Raw genomic sequence first — 15932 nt, forward strand, 5'->3', positions numbered from 1 at the left:
AAGCTGAGCTGAGGTCGAGTAGTAAAAGTAAGGAAAGGTTTCCCGAGTCACCAAAGAGTAAGAGGTCATTGATAACCCTTGCTAATGCAGTTTCAGTACTGTGGTTTTGGCGAAAACCAGACTGAAATAAATCAAAACTGTTGTTGAGGGATAGATATGACTGCAATTGAGTGGCGACAACCTTTTCCATGATTTTTGAGACATACGGTAGATTGGAGATTGGGCGATAGTTAGCGTAGTCAGTTGGGTCCAGATTTGTTTTTTTAAGAATAGGAGTAACTGCGGCCGTCTTTAGTGAGACTGGAACAGAGGCAAAGAGAAGAGACATGTTTACAAGATGTGAGATAGGTGCAGAAATGACAGAGGTACAGTGTTTCAGAAGGGTTGTAGGTGCAGGATCCAACCGGCAAGAAGAAGAATTGGATTTCTGTATAATTTCACTAATCAAGATGGGGTTGGTCAGCATAAAGTTATTGAGTGTTTGTATCTGAGCTTGCTCACAACTAGAAGTGGTCGGTTCATCACTAAAAGTCCCACGTAAAGCATCCAACTTTCCCTGAAAGTGTTGCAGAAAAGAACAGCACAAGTTGTCAGATTCTTGTAGACAGGCGTTGTGCGCGGGTGCCTGAACAAGCTTATTTACAATGCTAAATAGTGTTTTAGGCCTGTTGTTTGCGTTATTGATGATTTTAGCGATATAGGAAGAGTGAGCTGTATTTAAGGCGGTTTTGTAAAGCTTAATATGGTCCGAAAATGCTTGAAAGTGTACAGTTAGATTGGTTTTCCGATAAAGACGTTCCAGCTGTCGGCCTCTTGCTTTCATAGCACGTAGCTCAGCATTAAACCACGGCGAAGAGTGGGACAAAGGAACAGACCTAGTCCTAATTGGAGCATGCTCATCTAAAACGTCAGAAATAGCAGAATGGTACAAATCAAATATTTTGGATGGACAGGTGAAATCAAAAACATCAGAAATAGCAGAAGTAGTAATAGATGCAGCAAACACACTAGCATTAATAGCATTGATCTTACGATAAGAGATGTTAATATTGTCAGTACATTTAGTTGGACAAGTTAATGTAAAATCAAGGGTAATAAGCTTGTGATCAGAGATAGGAGTAACCAGACCATTGATGGAGATGTCATTCAAGCCAGATGTACAAACTAAGTCAAGCGTGTGGCCGTGAGTATGAGTTGGGAAGTTAACATTCTGATAGAGTTCAAAACAGTCCAGAACAGTCATTAGTTGAGTCCTATTTGAACAGGGGGTATCAACATGAATGTTAAAGTCACCAAGCAAGATGACCTTGGATGATGAATCACAGGCTAGCGTTAGTAGTTCACTTAGTTCAGAGAAAAAATCGTTTTGTTGTTTGGGTGGTCTATAAATCAGGATGATTATTAGGGGACTGTTCGAGCAAATTTTCAAAACCATATATTCAAAAGTCGTAGTAGTGTGGAAGTCCAGTTGGGCAAGTGTTATGGAGTTGCGAAAGATGACCGCAAGGCCACCCCCTTTAGCAGATAAACGCGGCTTAGACAGGTGCTGGTATCCGTATGGTGTTAGCAGATTAAGATGCATGAAGTCATTTGGTGTTTGCCAGGTCTCAGTAAGGAATATCATATCCAGGTTTTTGTCAGTAATAAGTTCATTTAGGTAGGGGCCTTTGTCCGAGATAGAGCGACAGTTCAGCAGAGCAAGGTGGTTTTGCAGCATATCTGAGTTATCAGCTAAATTGACATTAAAATCTGACTTTTTTACGCAGACAAGCGATCGCGGTGGACGACAGTCGCTTAGTTGGCGTTTCGGTTTGACCAGAGTTCTGTTATTTGACCAGATGCACGGGATCACATTTGGTGTTGATTGCTGATAGTTAATGATCCTTCGGACTGAACGGTGCACGTAGCGCGGACGCCGGGTGATCCCGAGTGAGCGGCAGTGCTCGTACGTTTCAGAGTCGAGGCGTGGGTGCCGATTAAGCGCCCTGAGTTCGCGAGACAGGTATCCAAAATCCATGTTGGAAGGTAACCCAGTAAAAATAAGGGAGACCAGAGACAGCACGAGTGCTACAGCCTTTGGTGTGTTTGTAATCGCCATGAGAAAATCAGCTATCAGCAAAGTCACGTTAGCCAGGACCACAACCATCACAACATCTATAAAAGCTTACGGAGAGGAAAGCTACCCAACCTGACAGCAAGCTAATCGAACTACTGGTAAGCAGAGAGTTAACTCACCTCACAGTCAGTCCAACTACAGATGGAGGAGAGAAGGGTGAGAGGGCTCGTAGCAGGCTGACAGCAGAGAGTTCCCAGCGGTAACAACAACAAAAGTACGCTCAGCCAAGTAGATAGAAAAAATAAAATAAAAATAAGTCCAGTTTGTAGAAGGTTGCAGAGAGGGAAACACCAACTGTCCAAGAAGCGGGCACAGCAAACGAAACAATAGACGACGAAGCGTGGAGCGGCAGCCAGATGCGCACAGCGTTCCCACACAGCGTTCAAAGAAACACCGGAAGTGTTTAGACCGGAAGTTTAGGTTTCCATTTTAATTTACTGTTTATTCCATAATATCATTGGGCAGGGCCTATGAGAGCAAAAACATGGAATAATTTGAAAAAATTGAGCAAGTTGTGTCCCAAACTAATGAAGATGAGAAATGACTTGTTTTAATGCATTAATGTCCCAACTTTGCCACATCAATATAGAATTCAGTTGATGTTAAAGTTGATAAAACTTTAACAATTATAATAATGAAATGGATTATCCAGAAATCAGTTTCATGTCAAATTCATGTAATAAAATATTTTTTTTGAATTTATAGCAAAAACAACGGTAACACTTTACAGTAAGGTTTCATTGGTTAACATAAGTTAACTACAGTAGTTATCATGAGATAACAATGAAAAATACTTTTGCGGCATTTAATCTTAGTTAAAGGTGCCGTAGGTGATTCTCTGCAGAAACATTTTTTCTTATGCTGGTTGAAAGTCTCCTCATATCCTCATAGCAATCACTCTGTTAAGCGGTCTAAATGTATTTTTATAAATATATGTTGTCTATCGACCATATAATGTTCGTTCAATCATTGTGTTCGGTATAAATATATGTCGTCTATCGACCATATAATGTTCATTCAATCATTGTGTTCGGTCCAAACGTTCCTATAGCACGTGTTCCCTGTCGGTCAATAGCCGCTTTCCGACCGGAGGAACCTTTTCATAGTTCCTAGAACTATTGGCTATAGTACCCGGATGTTAGCGTGTTCGCACCGCAGGAACTAGGAACGATTTTAGTTCTAGGAACTCCATTTGTAGGAACTAATTTAGGTCCTACTTCAGAGTAGGGTCTAAACCAGCACTATAGGAACTATCCGTGACGTTAGTGTACGCTGATTGACCGAACGCACGCAAAATACCAGCACCTGGCATTTTTAAAACAGCTAGAATGTAAACACAGATTATAGCCTATATATTTACTCCAGAAACTAACTATACAAACATGGAAAACAGTGATAGATGGGTCTCTAAACCTTAAATGCTGAAGAGAAAATCCAACGCAACTTTGAGGGGACCAAGCCAAACATGATTATGTAGGCTAATAACCTTTTTTCATATACTGTCAACTTTCTATAACAGTTCTATCTAATAAGATATTAAACAGTACTGTTTGACAGATCGCTAACTAATAAACACAGAGAATGCGAGCATTGTTTGCTCTGGCGTCTCAGCGCCGTCAAAATAAAAGTCACCGTGCTTCGTCACTCCCTTACCCCTCCTACCAGTTCCTATGGCCACTTGGCCAGTGCGAACGCAAACAGCAAAACCGAGTTTGGGGGAGAGTAGTTCTTAGAACTAAGTTCCTAGAACTACTTGGTCGGAAAGCGGCTAATGTGTGCTTGCACAACACTGCTCACGCAGACACAAAAAGTCATCAGCGCGTTCACATACGCTGTGCAGACAGAGTGAGAATGGCAGGCAAGCAGTAACAACAACCAGACTCTCATCGGGGAACCCCTGGCATGGAACACTGACAAGTTTTGCTAGCTAAACAAACCGAAACTTGCTGCATCTAATTCCGTTTTTAAGAATTTGTTTATGTTTGGTATTGTAGTGTTACTAACTGTACTATAAAGTTTTCTCACTGGTGAATGACACATGATGTATTGCAGTAACGTTGTCTCGGTTCTTCTGGGCTCTGCGTGTTCATGCTTTCAGGAGGCGTGGCTTTGGACGGCGATTTGCAAGAAGGGTGGGACGTACACTTTTAGTGCTATCAGGCTAAAGTTAGCATCTTCCCAGATGTCCTACTGCACCTTTAATGTTAATCTCAACATTTACTAATAGATTTTAGGATCAAAAGTTGTATTAGTGTCAGGTTTGTGTTTTAGTTTGGTTTTGTTTTGTTCCTGTTTGCCTGTGTTTCCATTCTTAAGGTCCTTCGTATGCGTTTTCTTCGTATTCGTCATTCGGTGGCTCTGAATTGTCAAAACACCTCTCAAAATGCTTGCTACTGATACAAAAAACGCATAAAATCTAACCCGATCCAATTTTTTTAATGATGGATGTAAATTTCGGTGGCAGTGTGTAAATGTGATTGACACAACATGAGGTCGTATTTATTTTTTAACTCTGCAAACATTTCGGAGGATAATTTCAGACTCTGTGTGCAGGGACCTTTAGGCTACGTTCAGACGGTCAGTCCAAATTAGATTTTTGTGCATATCCAATTGAAATCTGATCAGATTTAGCAAGTGCGATTGGCCAAATATCACATTCAACACAAAAAATCCCATCACATAAATCCGTTTCGAGCTATATTCATATGTGGTTTGAAATCCTATTCAAATCGCATTTCTGGAAATCTGTTTCAGTCTGAATGCTCTGATCGTGTTTCGATCGTATAAACCAATGCAGATATAAAACGCAAGAGCGGCATGGACACACGAATCAGATCTGAACAGTTGCGATACACAATGTGGACAGTCAATAATTTTAGATCAGATTCCAATATGCTTTAGTAAATGATATTTTTAAAACATTTTTTATCAGTTTTATGTGATTTACAGGAAAAATAAGTCTGTTAACTAGATTTAAGAAGGCAACTCAGAAATTATAGAACAAAAAATGATGAAATCATTTGGTTTCTAAACACTTTAATTACTGAGAACTTGTAAAAAAAATGTTTAAGCATGTTAAGGAAATTAATTAATTTTAAGATAAATCACGGTCGCACCACATGACATTTTTTAAGGCTACCGACAATTCATCTAGATGAAGAAACACTAAAATCACTTAAATTACATTTTTTAAATGAATTTAGGTGTACACAACATCCTTAATGTTTGAACAATTGCAACAGGTATTTATTTTTGTATTTTAAAATTGGCCTGTCGAAAATCATTATACGTCATTGACCCATACACAAATAATCGGATTTGGAATGAGTGTGAACTTAGTTACTGATCATGCCCTAGTTTGTTTCCATAGTTACTTATTAATTTTCGCAGTTTCACCTTCATTTCATTTAGCTCCCTTTGCTTGCTCTGTGTATTTAAACCCTGTTTTTTATACCATTTAAACACATTGCAAGGGTTCCGCCAGTAGTGTGCACTCGTGCAACGTAAGCAATGACGTACATCCAAGTGAACGAGTTGGAGGGAAGTTACCGAGGGAAGGGCATAGAAGAATGGACTCAAACGCAGCCTTGGTCGGTTCTCGTTAATGTATGGTGTCATTGTTCCCTGATTTTTTTCTAGGGTTTGGGCTGAGTTTGTGAAGTTTAATAAAGACTGTTATTGTTATCTTCTACCACACAATATGTGACAATCAGTTAACAGTAATCAATGCACTGTGAACTAACAAGAAGTGTTACCAATATAACCATATTCACTACTGTTCAAACTTTTGTTTTTGAAAGAAGTCTCGTATGCTCATCAGGGCTGCATTTATATGATAAAACAGTATTAGTGTGAAATATTATTATTATCAGAATTCATAGAGATTCTATAACGAATAGAAAGAACATCATTTATTTAAAATAGGCATCTTTTGTAACATTATACATGTCTTTACTATCACTTTTGAGTGTGTCCTTGCTAAATAAAAAATTTCTTTTGAACAGAAATACAATTTTCTTTTCAATTTTTGAACGGTAGTGTGTACTGTTATTGTGATATAAAATTATTTTGTCACACGCTCATATGTAGCGACTAGTATAAAATTAATTTAATTGGACAGTTACGTGTTTGGTCTCAGGGTTTCCTAGTGGTGATGTCATGAGAGTCTGAATGGAGTGATGTCACTGAATTGACTAATCTTGCACATGCAGCTCTAAACAAAGATTGTGTGTTACCCACTGAGCCTCTAATACAGTGATGGCATCTTACAGCATCAGGCTCTGTTGAGGCTCGGAGATGTAATCTGAGACACTGCCCTGTTGTGTAGTCTGGTTTTCAGTTGGAGTATGAAATATGATAGTTTAGTCATTATATTAATTGGCAATGGATTTTGTTCACAACTAAGTAATTAACTATCATGAGTGGCCATCTCCCTGTACAACACCTGTGCAGGTTCACTCTGTTCTCTTGATGTCAACTACAAGTTGAGAAATCATACTGTACAGTTGGGTCCTAAAATCTTTTGCATTTGAGACAATTGTTTTCATTACATATTATACTGTCAACATAATTTGAGCGAGTATGTCTAGTCAGATGGAAATTGAAACAATGATATGTATTTGACTCAGGTTCTCATGTGGGGACATGTAGATTGTGTTCAAAACTTTGCATGTTTGGTTTGATTAAAATAATTCACTCTTGTGCGGTTGCCAACTGAACCCTGGGGCCGAATTCACGAAAATCCCCTTAAAGGAGAACTCCGGTCAATTTTAACATTGAGCTCAATTTTTGTAAATTTGGAGTGCTGTCAGTACAGAGAACAACGACAAAAATCGGTGTTGCCTACACCGTGTTATCCTCTTTTTAGAATTTGCACCCTGTTGACTTCAATGGGGCAAGTTTTAAACTTGCTTTTAGTCTCTTAACATCCTTGATGTGTCATTACTAGTGCACAGCCATGTGAATTTACACAAAAATGAGCTCAATGTTAAAATTGACCGGAGTTCTCCTTTAAGAAAATTCTTAAGATAACCTCTAAGCAGTTCTGAAGAATGCAAATTCCTAAGAAGTTCAAATATTTTCTGAAGAACATTTGAATGTTTTTCTTAAGAAGAAAACCACAGTCTTTTGTGTTGCTTGATTGAAAGGTATTTGCTGGAGAGTCAGTGAATTAAAACCTCAAAGTGTGTCTTTTTGAGCTGCCTATAGATTACTTAGATATGTATAAGCGTGTAGTCATCACAACTAGCTTGATGGGAGTTAATCACAGCGTTTTTAATGCACAGTGTCAAGTTTAAATAGTTATTTTTAAAGAGCCCATGTCTCAAGATTCAGCAGTCTTTCCCATTCATTTGCACTCTGTCTTTTTTGTGCTCTCTCTTTAGAGTGAGTTCGTCCTGTATCTATGCGCGCTGCCTCACTAGTTCTAGCTAGAGTAGTGATTTTCATGAGCAATCGGTGTCACTCATCCACAATTTGTATTACGTGTAGCTAGTGTTATGTTATAATGCTTAATATTTGAAACAACCCAATAAATTCATTGAACATCTTGCCTTTGGGGATTTAAAACAGGTTGGAGGTTATCCTAAATTTATGAAGTTATTTATGAGGATTTAAAAAAACAACAATATTTTTGGGAATATGAATACTTCTTAAATTTGAACTTAAAAGAATCTTTATCTTAAGAAAAAAAGATAAGAACATTCTAAAGAAAAGTTTGAGAATACAAAATATTCTCATCTTTATTCTTAAAGGAGAACTCCGGTCAATTTTAACATTGAGCTCATTTTTTTGTAAATTTGGAGTGCTGTCAGTACAGAGAACAACGACAAAAATCTGTGTTGCCTACACCGTGTTATCCTCTTTTTAAAATTTGCACCCTGTTGACTTCAATGGGGCAAGTTTTAAACCTGCTTTTAGCCTCTTAACATCCTTGATGTGTCATTACAAGTGCACAGGTCATGTGAGTGATTCCTTCAGAGTGAACACGAGTGAATCTGACTGCAGTAGATGTGAAAGATATGAATAAAAATTATGTTATTTCAGCCAGCGCACATACCTGTATTTACATCCTGTTTTCGGTCGAAGCCCATAGTAATCGATTGTCGAGTTCACCCGCATAGGTTTAGTTACCTATGATCACGCGCGTGAACTCGACAATCGATTACTATGGACTTCGACCGAAAACAGGAAGAAAATACAGGTATGTGCGCTGGCTGAAATAACATCATTTTTATTCATATCTTTCACATCTACTGCAGTCAGATTCACCCGTGATCACTCTGAAGGAATAACTCACATTTTCTGTGCACTTGTAATGACACATCAAGGATGTTAAGAGACTAAAAGCAGGATTAAAACTTGCCCCATTGAAGTCAACAGGGTGCAAATTTTAAAAAGAGGATAACACGGTGTAGGCAACACCGATTTTTGTCGTTGTTCTCTGTACTGACAGCACTCCAAATGTACAAAAAAATGAGCTCAATGTTAAAATTGACCGGAGTTCTCCTTTAAGTTAGAAAGTAAGAAGAAATCGGCAAAAAGAATGTTTGTGAATCCGGCCCCTGTTGCGCACCAAACAAGCAGACAGAGACCCACGTTTTCGGGTGACGTTTCTCAGTCAGCTTCCAAACGAACTTTTGACTCGTCTGCACATTTCATAAGCTCTTTGCGAGTTCTTTGCTGGTAAAAATACCAACATGTACAACAAGGCACATTTACACCCAGCACACAGCATTGCTTTGGATGTTCGGAAAGGTCCGTCGTAAAATATAGGGTGAATTCAGGTTGACTGGGTGGCAAAAAGTGCCCCACTCACTCTGATCTCACCTCATAAAAGCTTTTTTTTCTATGTTAAAAATGATAGTGTTTATGTTAAGTGAACCATGACAATAAATGTTTAATTTTCTTTTCTGGTTCTGACCAAAAAAACCAAGAGAACTGAACTACATGGTGTTTCGTAAATATATATATTGCCCTATGTCTTTTGCACAGTTTACTGACCAATTTATATAACACCCCCTGCCCTCGCACTTACTGTACCACAGTAAAAGCACCTGTTGGAGTTTACACTTGTCCATCACCACAATTGGCACCTCTGTTACTGTTCATCACCCCTTTAATGACAACAACACTTGAGCTGCATGAACTCTTACAAGTTTGTGTCAAACCTGATGTCCAGGCTGCTGTTCTCCAGCATGATTTGTGATGATCCAATGCTTCAGTGGAAGAACATCTGACCATCTGTACAAAGAGCCACAATTTAATTATTTGTGACCTATAGAAATAGTACAGAATCTAAAAAAATATATATATTTTTATTCTTCATGACTTTTTAAAGTTTAAGTTTAAAGTCGCTGTGGACGCATTTGAACCCAGCTATATGATGTTATTCACTGATGTTCATACAGTAGTGGCTAAAAGCGATGTCTGGCGGAGATATTTGTTTTTAATGACCCTACAAGTTTGATTAAACCATCAAAAATAAATATGTGTATTGAATATGAGGGAAGAACAAAACACTTGGTTAAGGTATTTATCTGACAAAGTTATCTGGCAAAAAAGGCAAGCTCGGGTTTTATTTTACAATGAAAATAATGCATTGAAAAACAAATAGCTCATAGGGAAAAACATACAAGGACTGTAGCATATTCCTTGGTTTTTATTGAAACTAACTTTGGCAGGACAGACACAACCACATTCAACGTAAACAAGAACCAACAAGGGACTGAACGGAACATATAAATACACAGGAGGAAATGAGGAAACTAACTAGACACAGGTGGAGAAAGGTAAACTAATCAGGGACTAACAAGAACAGGTGCAGATTAGACAGAACATAATTGTAACACGTACAAATATAATAATATTTGAATCAATTTCCCTAGGCCTGACATCTCTTTTCACTACTACAGTATGTAGACCAAAGGCCACAGATGAAACGAATACTAAATATTGAGCTCATGAATAATTTTTTTCCTATTTGTTGAAGTTTTCAGTTCAAAACATGTTAAAAGATTACAAATTTGTTTTTGAAATGTGTCTTCTCACCTCTGTCTTTGCTCTCAGTGCACAACTGGACACTGGAGGATGCCGTTCAATGGCTGAAGGAGTCGGTGGAGCTTCCTCAGTATGAAACAAACTTCAGAGATTTTAAAGTAGATGGCAACACGATACCTCGGTAAACACGCATGCACTTTTGTGTTTCATTCATAGACTCCAGTGACTATTGTTTTTATACTGAGTTATAACAACCTTTCTACTCCTAAGCCTAACACAGCCTCACACAATTTTTTTTTTCTTTTTCATTCATGCATTATTGAGTGTGATTTTTAAGCTACACTTATTGTGACAGAACCTTATAGAGAGTTGAAACTAGTAGTAGTATCTTAACTTTCTCTCTAAAAGAGTAACACTTTACAATAAAGCTTCAGTTGTTCGCATTAGTTAAAGGAGAAGTTCACTTTTAAAATGAAAATTCTGTCATCATATACTCACCCTCATGTTGTTTCAAACCTGTATGAATTTCTTTCTTCTGCTGAACAGAAAGGAAGATATTTAGAAGATTATCAGTAACCAGACAGTTTTTGGGTCCCATTGACTTCCATAGTATATATTTTTCCTACTATGGAAGTCAATGGGACCCAAAAACTGTCTGGTTACTGATAATCTTCTAAATATCTTCTTTTCTGTTCAGCAGAAGAAAGAAATTCATACAGGTTTGAAACAACATGAGGGTGAGTATATGATGACAGAATTTTCATTTTAAAAGTAAACTTCTCCTTTAACTACATTGAACTAATACAGAAAAATACTTCTACAGGATTTACTTACCTTAATGTTAATCTCAACATTTACTAAAACAAAGGTTAACCTGTTAACATTAGATAATGCACTATCATGAACATTTTTATTAACTAACATTAAAGGGTAATACTAAATGTTGTCAAATATATTGCTCGTTGTTCATGCTAGTTAATGCATTATGTATAAAAATAAACCTTATTGTAAAGTGTTACCGCTAAAAGTAAAAAAAGAGCCTTTTAAGAATTTATTTTGTGTATTTTTTAATATTAATTTTTATTAGTTAGGCTATTCAATGCTGATACACCAATAAAAATAATAAAAATAATAATCACCAAATGTGAGATTAACAGCAGCGCTTCCCCCTAGTGGTGATGACGTGTCAGTGCACAGACAGTGAAGACCTGCGTAAGTGTGGGGGGCAAAGAAAGGTTTATGGTGTTGAGTTTCCCCTCACGACCACTTCTCCATGACTCATGAAATGATGTCACAGCATTAGATCACCTTTCACCTGCAGTTATGCCCAGTATGAGTGTGGCAGCACATGTGATCTTTCAGTCATACAGTACTCACTTCTTAAAATTAGTCTTTGAGCTTGAACTTGCCATTCATACACACACATACTACAGTCACATAGGCTGTGCAAACACACACACATTATAGGATAGTTTTCTACTTACAGGGATTTGCTTTATTTTTATTATGAGATTTATTGCGTAACACTTTATTTTGACGGTCCCCTTTAGACATTCTGTTGACTGTAAGAAATGTTGCACCTACATGTCAACTAACTCTCATTAGATCATTAGTAGATTGTTTAAAATCTGCTGACACTTTATTGTGATGGTCCCACAACAGACATTCTACTGACTAAGTAACTTTGGAACCCGAACCCCTTATTCTACTAACCCCTTCCCTTAACATTCTACTAATACTCATCTAATACTCTAATGAGTGTTGGTGCTACATTACTGTCTAAAGGGGACCATCAAAATAAAGTGTAACCGTTTATTGGATGTACTTATGTTGATTTGCACTAAACATTTCAAAGTAACGGTTGTTTGAGGGATCACAAACTATGATTCTTGTCAGTAGAAACAGGCTGATTTTGTGTGATCTTGACTCACATTCTTACTCCTGACCTGCATTGTTTTTCCTTTCTGTTACAGATTAGCGGCCAATGAACCGTCGTTTATGTCTATGCAGCTAAAGATATTAGACCAACGACATAAACAGAAATTAAATCTAAAAGCATTGGACGCGGTGCTTTTTGGACCTCCACTACGTAAGTGCACTGAGACATGTTTAGTTTAATTGTTTATTTAAAAGGATAGTTCAGCCCAAAATGGATGTTGTTACAAAACCATTTGGCTTTGCTTCCTTGGAAAACAAATAACGTACTAGTCCTTTTTTCAATGCAGTCAAAATGTATGTAGTTCATATGACTACACTATACTGTAAAATACATTTTTTTTTAGGTATAACTTGGATGTTTAGGTCATTTCAACTTTAATTACATTAAACTGACTTTAAAAAAGTAGTTGAATCTTGTTTAACTTATGTAGAAAGTTGAAAATTGCTTAACTTAAAGCAATGTAAAATATGTTGTTATAACTTATTGATCATATATTTTTACAGTGAGGTTTGGGGTCAGTAGAGAAATTGATACTTTTATTTAGCAAGACTTTTATTTGGAGATAAATTAATACTTTTATTGGTAACACTTTACTTGAAGGGGTGTGCATAAGACTGACATGACACATGTCATGAATATGAAGGAGGTTTTATGCATGTTTATGACAACTGCCATTAAGTGTCATTCGCTCAATTATGACATTTTTAATGGAAGTATGATATTGTGTGAGATGTCTTTGTTATGGCAACTTGACATTACTAAGACAACACAACCTGTCATAAATATGTCATAAACATGACATAGCAGATTAATTATCAAACTTAAGAAACCACTTAGCTTTATGGGTTAACATTTCATTAAACTGTCATGTGGTTGGTTTTGACATTGGCTGTCATGAGGCCATTATGACATTTTAATGACAAATTAAATTTGTACCACTGTTGTTGAGGTCAAGAAAAACATTCATGACACAGTTGTAAAGGCTTCATGACAGCCAATGTCAAAACCAACCACCTGACAGTTTAATGAAATGTTAACCCATAAAGCTAAGTGGTTTCTTAAGTATGATAATTAATCTGCTATGTCATGTTTATGACATATTTATGACAATTTATGTTGTCTTGGTAATGTCAAGTTGTCATGACAAAGACACTGACAGGTTATGATGTATTGGTTTATGTCAAGTTGTCATAACAAAGACATCTCAATGAATGTCATATTTGCATTAAAAATGTCATAATTGAGCGAATGACACTTAATGACAGTTGTCATAAACATGCATGAGACCTCCTTCATATTTATGACATCTGCCATGTCATGATTATGAAGGTGTCATGTCAGTCTTATGCACACCCCTTCAAGTAAAGTGTTACCCTTTTAAACATTCTTTTGAACATTCTATCCATAAAAAAAAGAAAATCTTTAAAAAATGTGTCATGGTTTCTAAAAAAATTAAGCTGCACAATAATACACAAAGATAATAACAAGGAATTTTTCTTAAACACTAAATCAGCATATTTTATTGATTTCTGAAGGATCATGACACTGAAGAATAGAATGACTGCTGAAAATTAACTTTTGCCATCACAAGAATACATTTTTAAAAATATATTTAAAATAAATATACATTTATTTTAAATTAATCATATTTCAAAAAAAAATTGAATGGAAGTGTATGTGCTGAATTCTTCTGGGCTATTCTGCAGTCAAGCAGCTTTGTGCAAGGAACAGACCACAATTGGTACATTCAAAAGTTAATGAGAGAAAGTACAATGTGCAATTTATTAATGAATTGTTAATTTTTCTTTTTTGAGTCAGATCTTTTTAATGAATCAGTTGATCCCGTTCTCAAAGCAGGTGGAAATGATATAAAATTCACTGTAAAAAGTGATCAGTTGATCAATTCCACATAACTTAATTTTTTTAATTAGTTTATTTACTTAATAATTTTAAGGTAATTCCCTCGCTTTTTTTTAAGTTGAGTCATCACTTTTTACAACCGTTTCAGTCATCCGGTTGCAGCAGTTAAAGGGATAATCTACCCAAAAATGAAAATTATGTCATCATTTTTGTCATTCTCATGTCGTTCCAAACCTGTATGCATTTCTTTTTTTCTGCTTAACACAAAAGAAGATATTTGGAAGAATGTTGACCAAACAGTTTTGGTTCGCATTGACTTACATTATATATTTCTTTGTCCATACAATGGAAGTCAATGCAAGCCGCAACTGTTTAGTTACCAACTGAACAGGAACGAAATGAGAGAGTAAATGATGACATAATTTTCAGTTTTGGGTGGATTATAGGTTTAACAGCTCACTATAAGTAATATAAAGTTTGGTTAGTGTTTTATACAAAATGATTGTATAAAAGTATCTGTTTAAATACTTTCTTTTCCTGTCTCCTCCCTCTAGGTCCACACCATCACTGGCTGAAGGACTTTATTTTGATGATTTCAATCATCATTGGTGTTGGGGGCTGCTGGTTTGCATACATACAGAACAAATCGTCTAAAGTTCACATCTCCCAGATGATGAAAGATTTGGAGAGTCTACAGAATGCTGAACTGAGCCTGACAGAGCTACAGAGCCGGTGAGCAAAAACAGACAGTGAAAGAGAGACTGTGCCTGTCTGAATAAAACCATGGGATATTCTGCCTTATTCTTTCATCTGTATAACATCATATTTCATTTCTTGTTATGAGAAGGCTCATTAAGCTCTTTTATTCCTCTATTCCTCAAGGCAATAGTTCGTCCTAAATAGGAAATACTATCATCAATTTACTCACCATCATGTCATTCCAGATCCATATGAGTTTCTTCTGTAGAACACAAAAGGAGAGACTAGCTTTAATATGGCAAAAGCACCATAAAAGTTGTCCATTCTGAAGCCATGCTATAGCTGTATATGAAGAACAAACTAAATTTAGCTGTCTGTATCCACGCGCACACACACTATACACTATCAGAGGTGTGAAAGTAATGTTCATATTGCAGAAATGTACAATGTACTCGGCTAAAGGTGTGTCTTTAATCTAGATTTGAACTGGGAAATTGTGTCTGAGCCCCGAACATTATCAGGAAGGCTATTCAAGAGTTAAGGAGCCAAATGTGAAAACTCCCTCCATCCTTTAGTGGACTTTGCTATCCTAGGCATCACCAAAAGTCCAGAGTTTTGCGACTCTTTAAAGAACATGATTGATAAAAGCATGATAAAAGATTGGTTAAATTCACAGGAGCTGAACCATTTAGTGCCTTATAAGTGAGCAGCAATATTTTGTAATTGATACGAAACTTAATAGGTAATCAGTGTAGAGATGATGACATTTTATTTTAATTTTTTTTTTCTGGTAAATTTAACAATGAAATAACCAAAAAAAAAAAAAAAAAAAAAAGAGTAGGCTGAAGCCGAGGCTTATATTTGCCTACCCTATTTTACCACATACCTGAAGAATCAGCATTATAAATTATAAAAAAAATGAAATAAAAAAATAACAGTATACATAATTATACAATACATACAATACAATACTGCACATACATTTTTTTTCTCCCTTTCTTTTCCTTTACATAATATTAACAAAATGTACATACTAACTGAATACTCATTAACAATTTTCTTTTTACATTTTTTTTAAACTAAACAGAAAAGTACATAATTTCAAATCATCTTCTAGTAAATTCCATAATTTCACACCTATAACTGATACACATCTAGATTTTACATTAATTCTTTCTTTTCCACATTCAAACATAAACAGGCCTCTTAAGTTATATCTACCCTCTCGTAACTTAAATAATTTCTGAATACCAGATGGAAGACTTTTATTAAGTGCTCTGTACATTATTTCCAATATTTTTATGTATACGATATCTGTAA

At 36.3% G+C, this 15932-nt stretch overlaps 1 protein-coding gene across 3 annotated transcripts in view; it reads left to right on the plus strand.

Annotated features, from left to right (window-relative positions):
• Positions 1-15932, plus strand: part of stim2b (stromal interaction molecule 2b) — a 60086-nt gene that overhangs the window by 32112 nt on the left and 12042 nt on the right. For all 3 annotated transcript variants that reach the window (XM_081357260.1, XM_081357259.1, XM_081357258.1), the window contains 3 exons: positions 10184-10295; positions 12088-12203; positions 14468-14645. In XM_081357260.1, the coding sequence (XP_081213386.1) occupies positions 10184-10295; positions 12088-12203; positions 14468-14645 (406 nt within the window). The remainder of the gene's footprint in view (positions 1-10183; positions 10296-12087; positions 12204-14467; positions 14646-15932) is intronic.

The sequence above is a fragment of the Scardinius erythrophthalmus genome, assembly GCF_964197995.2.
Source record: "Scardinius erythrophthalmus genome assembly, chromosome: 2".
Taxonomy (NCBI): domain Eukaryota; kingdom Metazoa; phylum Chordata; class Actinopteri; order Cypriniformes; family Leuciscidae; genus Scardinius; species Scardinius erythrophthalmus.